This window comes from Manihot esculenta, chromosome 2 (assembly GCF_001659605.2).
Source record: "Manihot esculenta cultivar AM560-2 chromosome 2, M.esculenta_v8, whole genome shotgun sequence".
In the NCBI taxonomy this organism is placed as follows: Eukaryota; Viridiplantae; Streptophyta; class Magnoliopsida; order Malpighiales; family Euphorbiaceae; genus Manihot; species Manihot esculenta.
In genome coordinates, this window is record NC_035162.2 from 15,430,808 (window position 1) to 15,453,035 (window position 22,228).

Below are 22,228 nucleotides of genomic sequence, written 5' to 3' on the forward strand. Positions count from 1 at the left end.
AATTTTTAGGCTCATTTAGTAAACGAACCAAGCTTGAGCTCCATAGTATTCGGCTCGTTAAGACTCGTGAGCTCGACTCATTTCTGAGTTCATAAGCAGGCTCGTGAATAGGCTTATGAACAGTCTCGTTAAGTAAACTGAAATTACTATCATAACAGAAATAAACTAAACCCTACATATACTTTCATGAGTTAAATCTGAATTTTTTAAAATTCAGCTCTATATAGTTTAGTTATAATCTTAAACTTGCATATATTTAGATCATTAAGATTTAAAAATTCATCTTTATAAGTTTACATGCTAATTTATAGAAATACTTATTTAACTAAAATTATTTTAATTTTAAACTTATTAGTTTTAAACTAAAACTCATTATATTATACATGTAAATAAATTAAATTACTCATGAACTATTTGAGACTCAACTCAGCTCGATAAAAACTCGATTCGTCTAAGTTCGTTTGCTAAACGAGCCAAACTTAAACTTCTTAATACTCGACTCGAGTTCGATATGAGTAAAGTTCGAAAAAATTTTAACGAACCAAACTTGAACTCTTCAAAACTCGGCTCGCCTCGGTTCCTTTACACCCCTAAATATATTAGGGCGTAAAAGAAAAAAAACAAGCTTCCAAACCTAACCCACAGGAAAAGAAAATTTGAATTAAAGAGAGTCTCTGATAGAAAGCTTCCCTTTTTTTCTTCCTCCCTATTTCTAGTATAGGGTTTAATTTATTCTCCACATTGAATTTCAAAAGAAAAGAATCTATAATTTAACAAAACACAAAAATCCCTGAATCTCAAATTTCTTAATCTGAATTCTTTTCAGTTTTTATGCTTTAAATTGATTTCTTTTTAAAGCAAATTATAGTTAAAGAAATGGGTCAAATTCCTCTCCCTGTTTGTTCCCATTATTGAAGCATTCTTTAGACTTTGATGGCTGCGGCGAGGAATCTGATCGGAGATGCGGGAAGCATTAGGCCAACAATGAGGGACGAAGAGAAGGCCAAAGAGAACGATTCGCCTTCCTCTAAGAAGCCCAAGTTGGAAAGGTCCCCTTCTACCAGATGGGAATTCGCTGCCGCTTTTGGGGTCTTCGCCGTCTTCTCCACCGGTTTGTTTTGCATCTACTTGACAATGCCTACTTCTGTCTATGTCAACCTCAAGCTGCCTCGTACCATTTCAGATCTTCGCTTTCTCAAGTATGCTTATTTCCCACCTTTTTGTTTGTTGGTGGGTTTGTTTGAATTGCCATGCTTAGATGTGGGTAGAATTATTTTAGCGTTGATTGCTTGAAGATTTTGATTGTAAGGTTTTGTAATTTTGTGATATGTGAAATTTCAACTAAAAATTGATGGAAAAATAATTACTTTAGTTTTGTGGATTCATTTTCTGGGTTATATGGAAAAAAATTTGCTGGTTTTCATGAAGGGTTGACCGTTGACCATAAGGTGTATTGTAGAATAGGACAGTCATTCAAGTATGGATGAGATGTTGCATAAGATTTGCAACGCTATCTATGAGGATTGTGCTAATAATTTCATGGGTAAGGGCTTGGTCATGTGGTGGGATTTGGAAATGGATTGATTATTCTGCCTTTATGAGTTATGTTTACAAAAAATCCAATGGGAAAATAGCAGAGTATATGTTGTTTATAGAAGGATTGTTTAACTTTTTGTCAGATAATGTCATTGGTGAAATGGGATACGCTTCAGAAATTTATATTTACGCTGATTAGTCATGGTTACACTTTTTTTTTTTCTGTTTCTGATAAGTTATTATATATTGCTTCAAAATTGGTGGCCAACTAATTCTATATTTTCACCTGATTATAGTCTGAAAGCATGTAGAACTCTAATGTGATATATGTATGTTTGTTGTTTTTGGTTTTTAACCTTATATTTGCATTTATTTATGAAAACCTTGCCTTATATAGCTTTTCTTTATCGAACATTTGACCTGTTTGCCAGGAAAGCATTATTGACTTTAGTTTTTTTATATTCTTATTTCAATTCCTCTTTCCTGAACTTCATTTTATTTGTTTCAGGGACCATCTTGCGACATATGCCAAAGATTATCCAGCACAGTTCATCCTGGGTTACTGCTCTACATATATTTTCATGCAGACTTTTATGATTCCTGGAACAATTTTCATGTCACTACTAGCCGGAGCTCTTTTTGGTGTTGTTAGAGGGCTATTCTTAGTTGTCTTGAATGCTACTGCTGGGGCCTCTTCCTGCTTTTTCTTGTCCAAGTTGATTGGGAGGCCTATAGTAAATTGGTTGTGGCCTGAGAAGTTGAGGGTTTTTCAGGCTGAGGTATTATTTCCTTTTGACGTCTTTACATTAACAAACATTACTAAGTCAATTGTCTTCTACTTATTCCTGTCGCCATACCATTTCTTTTAATGCGGCACTCCTTTTTTTTTCTCCCAGATAGCAAAGCGTAGGGAAAAGTTGCTGAATTACATGCTCTTTTTAAGAGTAACTCCAACATTGCCCAACCTTTTCATCAATTTGGCATCTCCAATTGTTGACATACCTTTTCATGTTTTCTTTTTGGCTACATTGCTTGGACTTATTCCAGCCTCCTATATAACTGTCAGGGTACGTTTCTCATGATTTTATATTTATCAAACTGAGTGTTCGTTTTTATGATTGCTTTAGAAAGTTCTCATTCCTTCTCATCAGGATTTTTTTAGTTATCCTTTCTTTGATTGTTTCTCTAAAATAATGTTGCACCTTCTCTCATGTTTTTACTGAATTATTATAGTACTCGACGTTGATCGTTCAGACATATACTAAGTTGAGATTATAATTAATAATTATTACTCCTTATGTTGGTTAGTTTAGCCTATTTCTTGGTGCATCTCCTATTACTTGTCTTGGGATGTTTGGATGAATAGTGATTAGTTAGTAGTAGAAAGAAAGTGCTTCCTGCACAATTCAGCATGATAGTACACAAATATTCTAGAAGTCATTTAAATGTGGTTTCTGTGAATGATAGTTGTAACAGATCTTGTACCTGTTTAGGAAATAGAGAAGAAAGTAGTTGTCCTTCATGAGTATTGGTTGACCATGATTTCTGATGTAGGAAAAATACTGAAGAGATGGGAAATTGGATAGGGGAGAAGAAACAGAGATGAGGAAAATGAAGAAAAATAGAAGAGGAGAGGAAAAAAGATAGAAGAGTGGCTGAATTAATGGTAGGACATGTATAGGGAACAAGCTAACTAAAATACAGGCAACCAATAAAAATTAATCCTAATAATAAAACCTCCCAAAGAATGCCTCTTAACTAATGCTATTATGAAATATTCTTATTTATAGTAAGCATAGTCAAGAAGATAAAATCGTAATTATTAAAATAAAGTAGATAATTAAATTCAAATCTTGGATTGATCTTCTAGGCTTTTTCATCTAATAGGAAATTTCATTTATGTGATCTGCTAATACGTTTCCTCATTTATTTGAGGTGAAAATTTGTTGTCTGTTTTCTAGTTGTCCTATTCTATAAACATTGTTTTAATTCTTTGGATCTCAGACTTCGTAGTTGTGTTTCTTCTTTCTGTCTTTCTAGTATAAGCAAAAAGGGAAATAAAATTTGCTATATGCAATTATGAATATCATAGTTGAGGACCATGTTAACTGAGCAGAATAATGTACCAGATTTTTTTTGGCTAACAAGGGGATTTTTGCTTGATCCATATATTATACCGACACTCAAGTAAATTCTTGGAAACAACTCAGAAAATGATAAATAGTTTGTGTTAAGTTTCTAATTTATAAGTCTATCTTCTTTCATAATTGCATTGAACTGCGTCTGCATGTATTAGTATTCACATGATCGGAGCTTCTGCTGCATCAGCTCTATCAATTACAGCTTAATATTATTGTGCTGCCTTTATTTTTTTTATAGTGTTGTGCATGATTCCTTGTTATCTGTCAAGTGCGGTTTCTTGTCTTCTGTTGTCTGCATGAGAAATGATCTGTATGGTGTGGTTGATTTCTGGACTTTTGAGGTAAAGCATAATGAGTTTGACTATAGTTGTTCCCTACAAGTGTTGCTAAATGCTAGAGTTCACAAGCACTTCAGAGGGATTTCCATAATCACAGGAGAGGCATATATAGCTGCTAGGTTCTTGGCATGTTTGAAATTTATTTCTCAATGAATTGTTGTGCGTGCGTGTGTTTTGTATCTGTGTGCGTGTATTGAAAGGATTGGATGGTTTCTTCAGTTTCCTAATTGATTCCTCAGTACATTTTGTGTAATGGTGCTAATAATTGCGCTGTTATTGTATAATCAGGCAGGCCTTGCTCTTGGGGATCTCAAGTCAGTCAAGGATCTTTATGATTTTAAAACTTTGTCCATGCTCTTCCTCATTGGTTCCATCATCATATTTCCTACCCTCCTAAAACGAAAGCGGATATACGAGTGAAGGTTTTCTTATGGAGGCCTATCTTTCTGAGGTAGTGAAGGAAGATCTCATGATCTCTAGCTAATCAGAGGATTTGAGAAAGAACATAGACAAGTTCTGCCACAAAGCACTGGAGGCTGATTACTCCTCCCTTGTGATGTCCAGAAGTGAAAATAGATATAGTTTTTTTTTATAATTCTATGTGTATATATAATTTTTATATAATGAATATGGATTATTTACAGTCGGGAGGCAGAAATATTCTAGGAGAAAAGTGTGTTGATACTATTACTCCAATGTTAGAATACCTGTTGCTGCATTGCTGTCGTAATGTAACAAATAGTGTTTTTGTAATGAAAAAGTAATAGTGTTTGTTACCTTTTGTTTCCTAGAGTTACAGCTGATACATTTTATTGATATAAGAGGAAGTAGAAACATAACTTTTATATTAATTTCATGGGTAAAATTACAACTTAGTCTTTGTAGTTTAGCAAAAGTTACATGCTACTTCTTGTATTTTTAAAAACCAGCTACTTAGTCCACGTCACTTCAAAAAAACTAAATTAGTTCTACCATAATTTTTCAAAGACTAATTTCCTATATGCATCTGAAACTTGAAATGCTAAATGTGCTGTATGAGAAATTTTTTTGTCGGTTTTTTCAGTGATAAGGACTAAATAGCTTTTAAAAATAGAGGGACTACAATGTGAGTTTTATTGAACTATATGGATTAAATTGTAATTTAATTTCATTGATATGAGAGGAAGCAGAAACATCATTTCAGAATAGACGGCTAAATTAAACACATCTATAAGTTTTACTAAAAATTATGTTCTAAAACTTGATCCATCTTGTTTCATTCTCCATGCGTATAGCTCATATGTAAGCAAAATGGCTGCATATGACTCTTCAGATCCACATTCCACAAAGTAGCTCATTTGAAATTAATTTTTCACAATTCATCATGAGAATTCAGAACTCAACCTAAAGGCAACCCTATAAAGGAAACTACATACAACAAAGAACAGAAAAGAAATCTCAAAAAATATTGAATGTCATCAAGTACTCTAAAGAATCCTACTAGTCAAGCGTAACTGCTGGATATTCTTGATAGCCTGTGATGCCTGTTATCCTTATTCTTGTATTAGGCTGCATAATCAATTACAAACCATATCAAGACATCACAGAAAGCATGAGGCAATAGAAGGTTGCATCAATCAAACTACACAAAACAAACAGACAGATCTTTCGTTGCACCATACTTTCATTCTTCTTGAAATGTATTGGGCCATTATCTGATGTAAAAATGGATTCCTACTGTGTATGTGCATGGGCGTGTGTGTGGGAAGGGAAGCATCCTCCATTTTATGGAGCCTCTCCTTTTCTGGCTGTTTCGATGACTTGAACCCATGACATTCTATGTGTAAAAGAGCAACGCTGTCATTGCACCATTTTATGACAAGGTGCAGAAAGATACATTATGATATTTTTTTCTTATTCTTTAAATTGCTTTTTATGCCAATTCTAGTTCACCTCTGGGCAATTTGGAGAAAGCAACAGTGTGTATCTAAAGCTTTCTGCAAGGGATACATAAATTACTGACAGTTTTGTTATTAATAATAGATGCGCTCAGGTCAGCTGAAACAGATGAAAGCGCTTTAGCTGGAGCTGGAGGTGAATGGGCTTCAACAGGATTAAATGGAAATCAACGAAAGAAAATAGTGACAAGAATGAGAGTTGAAACTTAACTTGAAATATTTGGATTTGTATTTTAGTTTATTTCCTTCACTATAAACAGGAAAAAACCAAAACTAGAACTTGCAAACCTTAAAATGCACATTTGCCACGTGCCAAGTCTCAAAAGCATCATGTTGTCCTCTATGTGAACTTAAAGTATAAAAGAACTGGAAACTAATTCCATAAGTTCTTTTTGTCAAGTGAAATGACACACGTATAGGTAAGGCAAAAACCTTGCTCAAACTCGCGTATTAAAAGAGTTGTCCAATTATAAGAGACAAGTGAAATACATGCATCAACTATAATTGCATTCATGCAAAGGATTTTGTTTTGGCTAGTATACCAATTAAAATGGTTTAGGAGAAAATAATAAAACAATAAAAACGATACCTGTCGATGACCAATATTTCTTCGATAATTTTTCTTCTTCTTATACTTGAAGACAACAACTTTGGGATTTAATCCCTGCATCAGGAATACAATAGCACCAATAAGTGAAGGATGATAAAAATAAAAGGGAAAACAATTGGAAAGAAATAATGCACAATTGCAGTGAAATTACCTGCTCTTCAACTACAGCGTGAACAACAGCATTAGTCACAACTGGTTTTCCAATATAGGTGCTTGTTTTGGTTCCCACCAGTAACACTTTGTTCAAAGCGATCTACACAAGAATCGACAAATTTACATTTTAATTGAGAAAAAAGTGCAAGCAGCCAGAAACTGAAACTCAAAATATCTGCTAGATGCTAAATTCTGATCAGAAGAGAGCATTATCAAGCATTTAACATAGAATGGAGGCAGACACAATATAACATTCCAGGTTTTTGGGCCCAGCATACTACTCTGAGAATCTAATAAATTAACCATTAACTTGAATCAAAATCCCACAGCAGTTTTGGCTAATATATCCTATTTGTTATTTTTGGCATTTGCTTTTTTTATTCTTCACCAATTATTGTGGCAAAAAGAATTAGATATCCTAAATTGGGAAAAATTGCAACAGCCATTCTCTACAAGATAGAAGTCAGCTAAGCATCAAACTGCCTGTGCTCTGAATTGAAAAACTAGAATAAAAATTATTGTAAATTTCAGTACTGTTGGAAGCCGCCTTTGCTGCTAATATCTAATGGAGGGTCACCAACCAGTTATAGTCCCACTCCCACCAAACTGGATTGCAAGGGAGAATTTAGAAACAGAGCTACCCTTCATTTTCATATGAAATTAAATGCCCACAAGACTCAGGCCTTCACACTTGTGGTGGTACGACTGTATCAGGCAATGGCCCCTACATTGATGCTTATGTCACACACTCACACCTTTTATATCATCATGACGGTCTTCAAAAGATTATACATTGATCTACAGATAGACTAAATGATTTTGAGTTTTACTTTCTAATAACAATAAATGAAGCAATTTCAGGTGAAAGAAAAAAATTTCACCCTCCAAATTGAAAGAACAGGAAGGAAAAAAATTGTTAATAAAAGAGAAGTAGGAAGAATAGATCAACAGAATAAAAGGAATCTACTAGACAGAGCATCAAAACCAAATATCATACTCTTGGTTGGTAAACATCTCCTAAGTGCTGTCATTGGCTCCAGCCAGAAAATAAGATAAAGAGTCAAATGGTACTCATTGGTACAGTGAACATGCTACAGAATAAGATAGCTGATTACTTCCCTTATAAATCTAACGACAGTTAAGTTCACCTCATCCAAAGAGGCAGAAATGAAGGGAAAAGAACCCAACAAACCACCTTAAGATGGTAGCCAGAAATTGATAAATATGTTAAGTCCACACATATATTACTAGCAGCAGTTTGTCCAAACCTTCCACAAACAAAAATTGTCCAACAGGACCATATGTTTTCATTTAAAATACAAGTTAAAAGAATCAAAGGATCTCTTCATGTTCATGTCATCCATTGATTGCCACCCACCATTGTCAATCACCATAGACACCCAAAAAGATGAAAATTTTACTCCAGTGGATTACTCAAGGAATGCTTCAGGTCAGAGGTTCTTCAATACCTTTGTAACCAATGCTGCATACCTCCACTACTAGCACTCATTTTTTCCTACTTCAATTTCTTGATAATATGAAAAACATTCCTCTTAGAGTTATCCTCTGTAACTACAGAGCTACAACTTGTATATGCACACAAGTGACTGATAGTGACTCATGATATCCAAAATAACACGAAATATCTCTATTGGTGGTAGTTTCTTACATGGTTGACTGAAATATTGTCCAAATCTACCAACAGCACAAAGAATGGACCTCCTGGTGGACAACATAACAGGCAATGTGGAACTATCATGAAGGCCTGAACTGATCTAGAAAAACAAAGACATAATACTTCTATCATAACTTGTTGACTATGATAAGGACCCTATCCTCATTTGTTTTTAAAAGAACTATAAATGAAAGCAATACTTCATGAATTCCAACTCCTAAGAAAGCAACCTGTTTGAAGACTAGAGTACCACTCCAGGTGATGCGCTAGCACAGGGGCCAACTCACAGTTGCCAAAAATATGTTTAGGCTGCCACATCATTGCATCACATAGTACATTTTAATTCCTGCACAGCTCCCTCTCAGTTGCGACTCCAACATGACACCCAACCAAGACTGTTAAGCTTCAAGTAATACAGTTCCATTGCACAACCCATTGAATAATCAGAATTAAGGCTTCCTCAGAAGCAACATTCAAATAAAAGTGAAGACACTATTACTGCTTTTATCATAACCACGACATTTACCAATAAAAAATCAGATATACCACACAATCTAACAATTCTACAGCATAAGCAAACAATAAATAATATTACTAAAAATAAAATAGCTACAACCATAACAAGATTTAATTCTAAAATAATCAAATTGTTCAAAGAAAACATTGAAACACATACCTTGTCATTGACATTAGCACCTTTCAGCCTCTGGACATAAATATACCGCCCTGGGATGACAATATATTGGCGTGACCCAATCTGAAACAAATTAGAACACCAGCTTTAGGCAATGCTCTACAGCATTAAAATTCATAAAACAACTATAAACAATCTGTAAAACCATAAATATTAATTTATATGACACTAAAAGGGAAGATGGAAAATTTCAGAGCTATCATTGTGATAACCACATTATCAGTCAACCAATTATGGGTGTTTTAAAAAAAAAAAACCACACAACACATGTCAACCAAAATGTTACACTAGAAACCAAAATTACAATTAAAAAGATTAACTTGTTAGCAATCAAACTAGTATTAAAAGGATTAAATTCAAGAGTAAAAAAAGAAACAAGCTGAGAAATCACAAATTACCCATGAGAAATACGAATGTAATTGACAGTGCCAAAACAATCAAAACCCAACTGAATAGCCACAAAATCAAACTACAAATGCTATCATTGCCATTCATCACTCACCATAACAACAGCAAAAACCTCCTCACGCTTGGGCTCTTCCTTGGCAACATCAACAATAGCAGCAGAAGCAGGTTCAGGTTCAGGTTCAGATTCCGGCTCAGGCTGGGACTGAATTTGATCAGCTTCGACCTCAAGAACCGGTGCTTCGGATTCAGAGGATTTGGGAACGGGTAAAAATGAGGGTCTAGTGTAGGTGAGTGTGTGAGTTTTGGAGAGAAAGCCAAAGTTGGGCTTAGAAAGAGAGAGAGTTTTAGAAGGAAAGCAAGGGTTTTGATGATGGAAAATCCTGCATTGAGAAGTGAAGGAAGAGCAGAGAGAGAGCGTTGAAGAAGAAGAAGAAGCCATTGCTCAGAAATGGAGAGCTCTGCGTCTCCCTCTGTCTGCGTTTGAAGCGAGCGCTTGGGCCATGCTGCGTTTGGCTTATCGGCTTATCCTATCTGTTTCGCTTAATTACTATTCTGCCCTTTTAACTCTGTCGTTTTCTTTTTCCACCCATTTTCTACTCTACTATGAATTCCTCAGTTTTGTTTAGCCGAAATGTGAGTATGCCTACTCAAAGAACATTTATTAATTTGTTGTACGTACCCTTTTCGATAATATTCAGATTGAATGTTATCTTGGTTCATCATCTCTAATTGGATGTAAAATGAATGAGTATTCCAATTTATCACGAATAAGGTATGATTTGGTATGCAAGGTGGAAACGCCATTATTTTTCATGGACAAGAAAGAGACTTTATTAAAATCGATTATTCTGACAATTCCATCTTATATCATGAAACACTAAAATTTGCTATCAACTTGAGCGTTTAATGAATCAATATTGATGATAAAATGGTTCAAATGGATCAAGAATTCTATAGTTGAAAAGGGAGAAGATGTGCACTAGGAAGGAAGAAGGAGGTTTAGGGTTTTGAACGGTTCATGAGTTTAATTTAGCTATGTTGGCTAAACAGGAGTGGCCGTTGATATTTTTCACACTCCTCTTTTTTTGAAATCGATTTATATGCTAATCCGAGTTATATATGGCATAGTATTTTTTAGACTAAATCTCTTCTTAGCATGGGAGTGTATCTTTGGTTTTCGGATGCCACTGATCCTTTCATTTCAACTCTACTTCCTTTTTAGGTTTATGGGTAAATGAACCTGAGTCAAGCTTGGTTTTAAAAGATATCAAGTTTAGTTCATTAAATTTTTTTTTAACTCAACCCGAATTTTGATCTAATTTATTTTAAATTTAAGTCAACTATTAATAAATTTAATGTTAGTTTATTTAGCAAACGAATTTAGACGAGTCGAGTTTTTATCGAATTTATTCTTGAATTCACGAAAAAATTTATTTATAAATATAATAAATTTTAATTTAAAATTAAATAATTTTAGTTAAGTATACACGCAAATTAGCTCACAAACATATAGAAAAACAAACTTTTAAATCTTAAGCATTCAAATATTTACAAATTTTAAGTGTAATTAAACTATGGGTTTAGATCATGAATGTTTATATAGAGGTGGAGACTTGACTCGTTTAGAAATCAAGTCGAACTCAGTTGATTTTTTATTGAATTGAACCTCAACTAACTCATAAATAATTTGGTTCATTTACTTTTATTTGGCTAAGCAGACATAGCGGTTATTCACCGATCCAACGTCCTTGATGGCTAGAATTTTAAAAACTAAATATTTTTCACGCTCCTCTTTTTTTAAAGTTGATTTATATGCTAATCGGAGTTATATATGGCACAGTATTTTTTAGGCTAAATCTTTTCTTAGCATGGGAGTTTGTCATTGTATTGGAGATGGTTCTACTACTCGTGTATGACCTTGTTTTCCAGATGCTACTAATCCTTTCATTAACTGTGGCACTGTTGGGTTGGAAGACTTACCGCTGCAGGAGATGATTAATTTAGTCACTAGATAATAGGATATGGCACATTTAACTCTTTGTTTGATGTTAGAGATATGCAACTTTTTCAACATATTCCTCTAAGTTGTCAAGCTTGCATGGATTCTTGGATGTGGTTGCATGCTAATACCTAAGAGAGAATCAAATCGAAAATGGTAAGATCATAACTAGTGTGCATGCAACAACAGCAATATGTAGGTTCTGTCCCTCTTTTTCAATGGCAATACAACAAGAAGAGAAATCGGCATTTGCAAAATGATACCCATGAGGGATTGTGATGAAATCTAGATGACTACTGGTCTAAGGTTCCTTTGTCTTCTTCATTTGTTCAGCTGGAGATCAATGAATCAATGATCAAACACTACAGAAACTTGTATTCCACAAAAGTTAAGAAAGAAAAAAAGAACACTATTATAGAAAATTTGTAACTATTTATTATGAACAAAAATGGGCAGTACATATCAGCAAAAAAACTACAACAATACCATGGCCCCATGGCTACAAAATCGACAATTGTTAGCATCTACACTCACTCAACTTCGATGAATTGCTGCTTCTGTCGTAGTTATGTGATCCTGCAGTTCAACATCATGGAATAGATGAATTGTTACTGTCGAACATATGGGGTTGGTATATCTTATTTTTCGGTCTACAGAACATGAATGAGCTTTTATAAAATATCATCATCAAAACTAAGAATAACAGAATCCTACCAACTGAGCAAAAGATAGCTTTAAAAAAACTTAGCTGTAGCTTTCTTTTCCTCATTGCTGCATGTTGTTTAAACATATAAAAGAATGCCTTCAGTTGGTAGATGCATCTGGTTCCATGACCGATTCATTCACTCCCAAAGCATCAGCTAGATTTAAGCTTAGACTGCTTCTGATGGTTTTCATCCTTCCAATTTCGTCATCTCCCTTTCTCATCATCGCTGTGAACTCTGCATAATCTATTCGTGCATCCTGGAAAACATAGCAAACCAAAATTAACCAGAAGCTTAGATTTTCTCCACATATGGTAGCACGTTTAGACAGCATGAGGATTGCTAATAAGCCATCTCAGGCAGAAAAATGAAAATATGAAAAGAAATGAGTTAAAATAACTATTTGATGTGATCCGATAATACCCGTAAACACTTACATTGTCCTGATCAATTTCTTTGATCATTTCATCCAGTTGAACATCACCTAAACCAAAGTCTTTGCAAGCCTGCTGAAGCTCATCAATTGTGATGTAGCCACTACCATCTTTGTCAAAATAGGCGAAGGCTGCAACTAAATTCTCCTCCCTCTCCATCTTATTTAAGTGCAAAGTAGCAGCAAGAAATTCTCCATAGTCTATTGTTCCACTGTTGTCAATATCAGCCTGTAGAAGTTTCCAATGCAAAAATCATCCAAATCAATGAAGGTGACACCATAAAAAACATGCTCATTTACAAGGCATATCTATGGTTTTTAATAAATCATTTTACCGCTTCCATTAGAGCCTTGATCTCAGATTCCATCAGTTCAGAACTCACTCTCTTCAAACCCACTTTAAGTTCCTCATATGTTATCGTGCCACTATTATCTGTATCAAGCATTTTAAACAACTCTTTCAAGCCACCAATTTCTTCTTCAGAAAGTCTTTCTGCTATGACCTGGAAAAGGATTTTATCATCTTTTTCGAGAAATGATGCATAAACCAGAAACCAAATTATTTATTACCATAGAAACAGCACCATGTGAAAAAGAGAGGTAGCAAGCATTACAACAGCTTTTCAGGCATGTAATAACAAATAACAGAGAGAAATTGGTTTAAAATCTTTTGGTAAAATTCAAGATCACCTTGTTACTTAAATTTAAGAGTACATTCAAACTAAGGTAAAGGTGATGGTATTTATGCACTGTGTTCTAAATAAGGCATATGCTTATGAAATGCAATAAATTGCTAGAGACCAAGTTAACTATAAATCTGAATTATGCCCACCAGCGGTTAAATGATTAGTGTTTCAATTTGAGAAGTACAGAGTTATGAGACTTTTACTTTACAACATCCAATAAAAAAATAGGGAAAGTTTCTCCTTCCTCCTCTATTCATCCCTTCACATCCCAGGAAGCTACTTAATGATTGATTTGTTTCAAATAAATATAATGTGCCATTCACATAATCATCTGAAAAGATAACCCATCAATAAGCTTAAAAAATTTGGTGGCTTCAGAAGCTAATCATTTCATTTCAGGACCACAAATTAAGATCAGAGCCATTCAGAATTTGATTCCTTGCATCAAAATTATACATTAAAAAAAAACAAACAAACAAATATGTAGTGTCATTTTCCCAGTAAGACTTCTCTTAGGAAGCCCATATTTTCAAATTCTAAAAGTCATGTTATTGACTCGACATCATAACTGCTCATGCAAAATGATGCAATTTATAATTCAACTATCTTGGTGACTGGATCAGTAAAATCATTATAGGAAAGGTGGATAAAACATACACGCAAAGCCATTTTTTTAAGCTTATTCATTGCTGAGAATTTCTTCAGGCGAGACAATACTGCAGAATCCAGAGGTTTGTCAGGGGCAACTCTGTCATCCACAATCCAGGGATTACCTGATGCATAAACCAATTCCATTATTATGAATTTACAATAATTTTTCACAAAGATAAAACATTGCTATATTCAAATGATAACAACTATAAACTAAGTTCTTATTATAATAAGAATGAGACAACTAACATAAGACTTCATGTGCAGAAATTCTCCTTCTTGGGTCCCTCTCAAGCATCTTTCGTATAAGATCTTTTGCATTATCTGAGATCTTAGGCCATGGATCAGACTCAAAATCTAGTTTGCCTTTTAAAATTTGTTTGAAAATTCCTGGTTCATTTTCTGCAAGTAAGAGAAACGAGAAACTAAACCTCATATTAACAAAAAGCAAAAGAGAACAAAGATCAACATTACAGAGAAAGAGAAATGACAATTAAGATCATAACCTGCCCAGAAAGGTGGAACCCCACTTAACAAGATGTAAAGAATAACACCTGCACTCCAAACATCTACTTCAGGTCCATAATGCTTAAGCAAAACCTCCGGTGCAACATAATATGGACTCCCAACTACATCACAGAAATGTTGACCTGCAGGGAGAAAACAAAGTTATAGAGGCATAAGTAACCAATATTTAATACTTGGCAAAGCACCAGGCATTGAGACTGGCAGTGGCACACCCCTAAAAATCCAGATACTTGCGACCATTAAAAATTGATCATTTTTCACAAGGCAACTCTCAATTAAGCATGCTCAGAAAGCCTAGCATTGTTGACACTCGCATTATGTTTGAACCGACTGGATATGGAATTCATTCACTTGCAAATTTTTATAGTAAAACTTGTTTGTAAATGAATTCTCAAACTTTAATATTTTATCCATTTCACCCCAATGATATCTTATACATTAATAAACAGAATTCATTTTAAGCACATAACATGCATATGTAATTCAGAATCATTTTTAAATTCTATCAATTTCAATTTGGCCAAAGTAGAATCATTTTCCAAGGCATTAAAGAAGAAAAATAACCACAAAAGAATCAAGCTTGACTAAGTTATACTTCTAAGGAAAATAAAACAACAAAAGAAAAGAAATCAGTGAAGGCAATCTTGTATAAATTAATACCCTGTATTCTGAACCATAGACTGGCATCAACATTTCCACTCCAAGAAAAACACTGGAAAAGAAAATTTCCAAAAAAGGAAATCAGCATCCTACAATCTTTCCCTAGCAATTAGCAAACAATTAACTAAACATAATATAAACTCCAAGCAAAAAACAATTAAAGTATTCATCAATTAACCAGGCTTTCAGCCAAACAGAAAAAATCAAAATTGACAATTTGATTCCCCTAAACAATCAAATATTCATCTGGACCCGAATATAACTCAAAAAGTTCATGGCCTACGAAATGAATCTAAATAATCTACTCAGTAAAGATCAGGAAAAAAAAAAAAAGAAAAGAAAACGACAGCCAAACACAAACAAGAAAAGCAACGAATGCCCAAAAGCCATCCACTTTTCTGATCAATAGAAATTTGAAGATCCCAACAACACATCAAACGGTCAGTCATAAAGGAATACTATGTCCAAGAGCCAATCTAATGAGGAGCAAAAGCCCCCATAAATAAATAAGCAAAGGAAGAACCAAAACACCAACCTGGCTTATAGAAGACAGAGAGTCCAAAATCTGTAGCCTTAAGCTTGGCATCATCACTAGGGGTATCAAACAAGAAATTCTCAGGCTTAAGATCCCTATGCATAACCCCCAAAGAATGGCAATTCTCCACCACCCCAACGATAATTTTGATCAACTTGGCAGCCTCCTTCTCACTATAATGACCCTTTGCCACAATCCTATCAAAGAGCTCCCCACCTGCGCACAACTCCATGACCAAGTGCACAAACATGGAATCCTCATAGGTTCCTTTGATTTGCACCACATTTTGATGCTCAGAGAGATGATGCATGATCTGGATCTCCCTCCAAACATCCTCATAGTCTTCTTTGCAGAGAAGTTTTCTCTTTGGGATTGATTTGCAGGCAAGTTTCTTGTTTGTGGCCTTGTTGGTACAAAGATATGTAGTGCCAAATTGCCCTTGGCCCAGTTTCTTGCCTATCAGATAGTGGTCCCTCAGTCTTGACGTTTTATATGGAAGAACTGATCTTGAAGGCTTTGTTGTTTGTGTTGATGATGATGATAATGATGGTGATGTAGTTTGCTTCTTCATCCTTGCAAGATTTATCTCAGATGATTTTTGGAGTTTATCTATCTCTTTCTCTCTTCCATCTTTCAAGGATCTGCACTTCTTTTCAGCTTTTTCCTTTTCCTTCCTGTCTTCAATAAATAATTGCCTTTTATGATTCTAACCCATTTTTTAAATTTTTTTTCTAAAATTAATTCAAATTCAATTTAATTAGAAAAATGAAAATAAACAAATCAAATTTCATACTTTATAAATTAAATTAAAATCAATAAATTTAATCTAAAAAATTAAGAAATTTTTTTAATATATTCATAAATATACTAAAAAATCATTGGTTTTAATTTACTAATAATTTTTTAAGTTAAATTGAAAATTAAATTAAAAATTTTAAATTAATTTATAAAAAATAAAAATCGGATTAACATAACTTTCTCAGATAATCTTTTTTGAGTTAATTACAAAAATCTCGAATATCATATATTGTCCTGAATGTAAATTACCAGTTTAATAAAAATTTAAAAGATCATAATGTAATTATAAGTTTTAAATTTTTTTATCATTTTATTTAAAATTAAAATTATAATATTAAAATTTTATATTATTATTATTATTTAATTTTATTTATAATTTAAGTCTATTATTTTATATAAATTTAATTCTGAATTAATCTATTTTTTAAATTGTTGAGATTTATTTATATGTAGGTCCAGTGAGTTTTTTTTCTAAGTATGTTGAGTTTACGGCGAAAATCTATTAATTTAATTTTTTAATTTTAAATATTTTTTTATGAATCTTATTTATAAAATGAAAAATAATAAATTTATTATGGGTTTTGACGAAAATCTATTAATTTAATTTTTTAATTTTAAATATTTTTTTATGAGTCTTATTTGTAAAATAAAAAATAATAAACTTATGGGTTTTGAAGGGTTTAGGCTAGTTCAAGTCCTAGTGTCGATCGCCTTAAAATCAATTAGCTAATTTTTGAATTCATATACACGATTTTAATTATTAAAAAGGCGAAATAAATTCTTTAAATTTTTTATAAATTAAATATGTTATAGGAGTGCATCCATGCATTTTAAACTTAAAAATAATATAAATAGATTTTTAAAATAGATAAAAGAAGATAATAGACTATAATTTGTTTCGATTTAAATGTTATGAATGGAAATTTTTCTTGTGCATGAGGTTTCATATCAATTATTTTATGTGATATATTTTATGTGCTTATCACATGATAAGTATTTAGTGTATTATTAGAGCAAATTATTAATTTGCTGATAGTTCAAAAAGTCTATTAAATTTATTTTTTTTTATAATTATCATCACTAATTTAATATGATCTAATAAAATATAATATCAATTATTTTATTCGGAGATTAATGCATAATATAACCCAGCAGACATAACTGAAAAATATTAATTACAGAGCAATAAGATTAGTTACAAAGCAACAAAGTAGAAATTAATGTATATCTAGCTTATTTGAAGTTTTAAAGGTTTTATTTAACACTTTTTAAGGTTTATGTGTCTTTTAAGAGCATATTTGATTTATTATTAAAATTTAAAATTTTATTTAACTTATTTTAATAGTTAAAAAGGTCTGTTTCGACTTAAAAAAAGTTTTAAAATTTATTTTACTGTTAACCTAAAACTTATGAGCTAAAATAGGCCTTTTTACATTTTTTTTTTCTTCACATCATGGTATCATCCTAGGATCAGTTTTATCGGAGAGATAAATGAAAAATGATTTGAGAATTTTTTTTTTTTTTATTTAACGATTTTAAATATGAGAAATTGTGGTAATAAATAAAAGATGAGACAAGTTAATATTTGCTAATTGCTTTCTCCCTTGCACCCAACAAATACACCATAAGGTAGGTCGTCAATTTTGAGTCATTTTGCATACAAATTAAAGTCTTCAAAATGCTTTTTGTAGAACGATGCAGAGTTCTTCCCAATCAACCATAAATATTCTTCCATGAATTCTTTAGAAATTGTATCCTCCAAAATTTTCCTGCAACATGAACAAGCTTCTTCCAAAGAGGCAGTAATGATGTCTTCAGTTGCTTCCAGTTCAGAGGGTCGTTATTATTGCTGTATATTGCAACTTTCTTTTGTTTATAAGCTTAAAGGCCTATACTGAAAGAGTGTAAAGAGTAACAAGAATTTATAAGCTTTTAGCAGCCAAATCAAACAGAATTGATTAATAAGAAAATTTAGAGAGCAATAGTTCATAGATGTACAAGTAAAATTACATATGTAATTTAGATCCAGAGATTTCTTAGCACCTAACACATTGCTTAAGAACACAAACCACACAATAAACTTTCTTACACACAGGGTTATTATCTGATGCAATATTTTATTTAGTTACAGTAAGGGCGTAGAGAGGTCTCAGTGCAGCCTCTCAGGTCCTGAATGCAGCCGATATGTCCCGCTAGGGACAACTTGAAGAACGCCTGGTTGTTCTGTAAAGCACGGAAATTGAAAAATTTTCAATATTATAATACTCACAATTTTTAATAAAGTCAAATAAACAATTTACATTTTGCAAGAGATGAACCCATATTCATTTGAAATGGCTTAGATTTGAATAAAAGATTTGAAAGCAATTTATGGAGATGTAATTTGTCAGAATGCATTTAAAAAATTAAAACAATTGCATCAGTAGCACATTCTGTTGTTATCAGAATTTTTTCACATCATAAGATGAACAAATAGGAGTTAGCATTTGGTTCAACCGAAATGAAATGTCAACTAAATAAATTTTAGGCACTGCTCCAAGACCAAAGTATAAGAGAAAACCAAAAACAGTCGAAAGTGAAACACTTAGTCAGTTATGTGTTTATAACCTGACTAACTAAAAAAATTATAACGATGATAATTTATATTATTAATCAATAAAATAGTGATAAAAATATACTTATAAAAATAATAAATATGACAATTTTTAATAAAAAGGTAATTATAATTAAAAATATTGTTAATAAAATTATAAAAAACTAACCATAAATGATAGATCATTAAGAAAATTATAGTCTGTATAATGATTAATGAAAATCTTGTTAATTCAGTTTCAAATTGGAGATAATCAAACCAATAACTGAAAATCGAAAATTGTAAAAATTGATAACCAAACCAAAAACTGAATATAATATCCTCTAGCTGAAACAACTAAATTTCATTGGTAAAGTTCGATTATTTAGTTAGAACAAAATAATGCATACCTACAGATGAGATAGCAAGCAATAATTAAGAAATTTACATAACATCATAGAGTTTATCAAACTTCCTGGGTATAGAAAGTAAAATCAAACTTTAAAGGTTAAGCAAAGTATTAAAGGTTCCCCATCAAGGACATGTTCATCTACTCTAAGACCCGGGAAAGGCAGAGGTGCATAAACAAAAGTTACACTTGTCAGATGATCCCAAACTTCTCAATTTTATAACTCACAAACTCATCAATGCATCCATTACCATAAGGGAAGTCTCCACCATGGAATTCTCCCTTTGCTCCTCAATTTTTGGCTGCAGAAGTAGACTCACATTCAAGAATGGAGGTTTCCCACTCAAATAGGGATGGCAGCATTTGCTAGGAATTGGATTCTAAGGATTGGAAGTACTTTACTCTTGAAACTTGAAGAAGGTAGATCCCAAAACAAATCTAAAGTGATTTACTAATCAATGAAATCAATGATATCATTCATAATAATGTCTAGAAGGCTTCCCGAAGAAAGAGTCGCCACTAGAATAAGGAATTCGATGGAATGCTGCAAATTTTCCACCAATATCAGAATTGGAAATGTCAAGTTGGATATGGCAGAGAAGTGGCAATCATTTGAGTGATCAAGAATCTTCCTGCATTCCCTCACCATAAAAACTAAGAACCATTGCTAGAAGAGTGTGTTTTAGTCCCCAAGGATCTTACATCTTCTGCAGATGATAATAGTGGGTCTTGACCAATTCATGACATAGAATTGATGAATATATCACCAAAACAAGCAAATATTTGATTTATTTTTTGCAATTAAGCTTAATAATTGCCTAAAAAATCCAACACCCCTGCCCTCCTTACTGTTTCAACCTTGTTTGCCAGCATGTTTACTATTTTCCTTCTATCAAATTTTATTAATCCTACTCTTGATTGTCTACAAAATTCTTTCTTCAGTCCTTAGGACATGCAGAGAAATAAATAATGCATATCATACGGAATTAGCTGAAAATAACAACCATTTCATAATAACGTTAACCGTGGGTTATAATTCACAACAAACTCCAATCAAATACACTGACAAATAATCAAGAAAACTGAAAGGTGAAAGAAAAAAAAATAAAGGGACATACTTGAGATTTGCTCAACCTGCTCAGGGGTGAGCTTGGCTGAGAATCCACTAGCAGCCGTCTTGTAGCTGTACTGCAAAGCCTCCTTTGCAGCCTCATCACTTCAATTCAATTCAAATTAAATCAAATAAACCCACATAATAAAACATTTGATACCTCAATTACCAAATTGATTGATTAATAGATTGAGAATTTACCTGCCGAGGACGGAGGCGAGGGTTCGGATATGGTAGGCCTCAGGCTCCTCATCCTGGGGCCTCTTGGTGTAGACAATATGAACATCTGCATTGGAAGAGTCAACAGCGGGAGAAGGAACAGATTCCGCCATTTTGATCAGAAGGATCGCGAGCAACACGAAGAGCACCGACGCCGAAGAAGAGTTTACGGTTCTCTGCATATGGAATCGAATCGAAACGGGTTTGGGTTTTTTGGATAGTGATGATTGAGTACAAGACCGGAGCATTTATGTATTTTTGTTGGAAACTCTGCGTTTTGATCCCCCAAGGCGTTGGCCTGCTCTGCTTTGTCTCTCGCTCCCAAGGTTCTTTTTGTCTTTTAATTGCTCATTCATTCCGTTTTTCTGTATTTTAATGTTTTGTTTTTCCTTTGTATAACCAGATGCATCCTTGTCAGCACAGCAACCGCCGGGGTTGAACAAGATGTTTGGCTCTTGTGGTTCATTCTCGATTTTGTGAAAATTGGAAGAATAAAAAGAAGGAAAAGAAAAAAAGTGGATTTCCTTAAGACCAACACGAACATGAAGGTTAGAGATAAAAATTATAGAGAACATCAAAGAAGGTGAACCAGATGCAAAAGGAAACAAAAATAGAGACACCAAAATGTTAAGGTTTAAAGATAGGAGCAATAAGCACTTATATAAGTTTAATCTGATAGTAAATAAGTGTATTCGAGAGATCTCATATTTTACTTTTTTAATATTTAATTTTTATTTTTTTAAAAAAATAAGAGCAATAATGCATCAGTAAAAATTGAGGCATCATAAGTAATTTAAAAATCATGTCCAAGTGAAGAAACATCATAAAGAGAATTATTAAAGAAATTATATATAAAATCAACTATTGTGCACATTTTAAAATTTAAAGACGAAAAATTTATGAGCGAAATTTTTTTGATATAATTCATATCTCACCCACTAAAAATACACTCTTTAATCGTATTTTATTAAGTCATCAAGAACTCGATTTTTGCCCTTTAAACAAATTAAGTTGATAACATAGCACTACTTAAATTATTTTCTAAAACTATGTCTGATAACCTCCTGACTTTGCTAGCCCAGGAATAAGGACGGATCCAAGAGAAGGCCGCAAGTCTAACGCCCGTCAGACCATACGCTCGAAAGACGGCCCAACTTCATAAGCCCGGGACCAGCAACCCAGGGCAATTCGAATCAGATATGGACCCAGGCCCAATAGGGAAGCAGGCCCAGTCACTCACCAACCCTGTTCGCATGCGTGACAGGGAGAATTAAACGGCCGCTTGGCGTGGAGAAGGGGTCTGACACATCCGTACATACGGGCCTGAGTGATATGGACAGGTAGCACTATAGAATGGGGGGTCTTCTCTTTCAGGACACTCTCTTCTTCCTCTCTCTCCTTCATAGACTCCATTTTTATCTTCTCTCTACA

At 33.2% G+C, this 22,228-nt stretch overlaps 4 protein-coding genes across 6 annotated transcripts; 1 reads left to right on the top strand and 3 right to left on the bottom strand.

Moving 5' to 3' along the window:
• Positions 1-633: 633 nt before the first annotated feature.
• On the top strand, positions 634-4,791 carry LOC110608569 (uncharacterized membrane protein At4g09580). The gene is made up of 4 exons (XM_021747831.2): positions 634-1,199; positions 2,045-2,315; positions 2,433-2,603; positions 4,304-4,791. The coding sequence occupies exons 1-4, from the start codon at positions 934-936 to the stop codon at positions 4,433-4,435; spliced, it is 840 nt and encodes a 279-aa protein (XP_021603523.1). The 5' UTR covers positions 634-933; the 3' UTR covers positions 4,436-4,791.
• A 543-nt stretch (positions 4,792-5,334) lies between these two features.
• LOC110608570 (50S ribosomal protein L21, chloroplastic) lies at positions 5,335-10,020 on the bottom strand. 2 transcript variants are annotated; one of them, XM_021747832.2, is made up of 6 exons: positions 9,587-10,020; positions 9,067-9,147; positions 6,714-6,815; positions 6,542-6,616; positions 5,677-5,831; positions 5,335-5,563 (listed from the first exon to the last, which is right to left on the bottom strand). In XM_021747832.2, exons 1-5 carry the CDS (start codon positions 9,929-9,931, stop codon positions 5,706-5,708), a joined length of 729 nt encoding a protein of 242 aa, XP_021603524.1. In that variant the 5' UTR covers positions 9,932-10,020; the 3' UTR covers positions 5,335-5,563; positions 5,677-5,705. The 2 variants fall into 2 exon arrangements, with proteins under 2 accessions (XP_021603524.1, XP_021603525.1); XM_021747833.2 differs by lacking the exon at positions 5,677-5,831 and having other exon boundaries at positions 9,587-10,019.
• Positions 10,021-11,879: 1,859 nt separating this feature from the next.
• On the bottom strand, positions 11,880-16,384 carry LOC110608568 (calcium-dependent protein kinase 11). 2 transcript variants are annotated; one of them, XM_021747830.1, is made up of 8 exons: positions 15,689-16,057; positions 15,154-15,205; positions 14,472-14,615; positions 14,215-14,367; positions 13,972-14,087; positions 12,964-13,131; positions 12,633-12,857; positions 11,880-12,454 (listed from the first exon to the last, which is right to left on the bottom strand). In XM_021747830.1, exons 1-8 carry the CDS (start codon positions 15,740-15,742, stop codon positions 12,296-12,298), a joined length of 1,071 nt encoding a protein of 356 aa, XP_021603522.1. In that variant the 5' UTR covers positions 15,743-16,057; the 3' UTR covers positions 11,880-12,295. The 2 variants fall into 2 exon arrangements, with proteins under 2 accessions (XP_021603522.1, XP_021603521.1); XM_021747829.2 differs by lacking the exon at positions 15,154-15,205 and having other exon boundaries at positions 15,689-16,384.
• A 2,040-nt stretch (positions 16,385-18,424) lies between these two features.
• Positions 18,425-21,115, bottom strand: LOC110608571 (subtilisin-like protease SBT3.4). The gene is made up of 3 exons (XM_021747834.2): positions 20,780-21,115; positions 20,586-20,683; positions 18,425-18,709 (listed from the first exon to the last, which is right to left on the bottom strand). The coding sequence occupies exons 1-3, from the start codon at positions 21,043-21,045 to the stop codon at positions 18,636-18,638; spliced, it is 438 nt and encodes a 145-aa protein (XP_021603526.1). The 5' UTR covers positions 21,046-21,115; the 3' UTR covers positions 18,425-18,635.
• Between the last annotated feature and the right edge of the window lie 1,113 nt (positions 21,116-22,228).

Coding starts and splice junctions, on each gene's coding strand:
- LOC110608569 (XM_021747831.2), top strand. CDS start 934: ATGGCTGCGGCGAGGAATCTGATCGGAGATGCGGGAAGCATTAGGCCA. Junction 2,316..2,432: donor TGAGGGTTTTTCAGGCTGAG/GTATTATTTCCT, acceptor TTTTTCTCCCAG/ATAGCAAAGCGTAGGGAAAA. Junction 2,604..4,303: donor CCTCCTATATAACTGTCAGG/GTACGTTTCTCA, acceptor TTGTATAATCAG/GCAGGCCTTGCTCTTGGGGA.
- LOC110608570 (XM_021747832.2), bottom strand. CDS start 9,931: ATGGCTTCTTCTTCTTCTTCAACGCTCTCTCTCTGCTCTTCCTTCACT. Junction 6,816..9,066: donor GTGCTAATGTCAATGACAAG/GTATGTGTTTCA, acceptor ATTCTTGTGTAG/ATCGCTTTGAACAAAGTGTT. Junction 6,617..6,713: donor ACGCTGTAGTTGAAGAGCAG/GTAATTTCACTG, acceptor TTCCTGATGCAG/GGATTAAATCCCAAAGTTGT.
- LOC110608568 (XM_021747829.2), bottom strand. CDS start 16,259: ATGAAGAAGCAAACTACATCACCATCATTATCATCATCATCAACACAA. Junction 14,088..14,214: donor TTCTGCACATGAAGTCTTAT/GTTAGTTGTCTC, acceptor TTTATGCATCAG/GTAATCCCTGGATTGTGGAT. Junction 13,132..13,971: donor TTAAAAAAATGGCTTTGCGT/GTATGTTTTATC, acceptor ATCCTTTTCCAG/GTCATAGCAGAAAGACTTTC.
- LOC110608571 (XM_021747834.2), bottom strand. CDS start 21,045: ATGCTCCGGTCTTGTACTCAATCATCACTATCCAAAAAACCCAAACCC. Junction 20,684..20,779: donor CTCGCCTCCGTCCTCGGCAG/GTAAATTCTCAA, acceptor ATTGAATTGAAG/TGATGAGGCTGCAAAGGAGG. Junction 18,710..20,585: donor GCAGGTTGAGCAAATCTCAA/GTATGTCCCTTT, acceptor CGTGCTTTACAG/AACAACCAGGCGTTCTTCAA.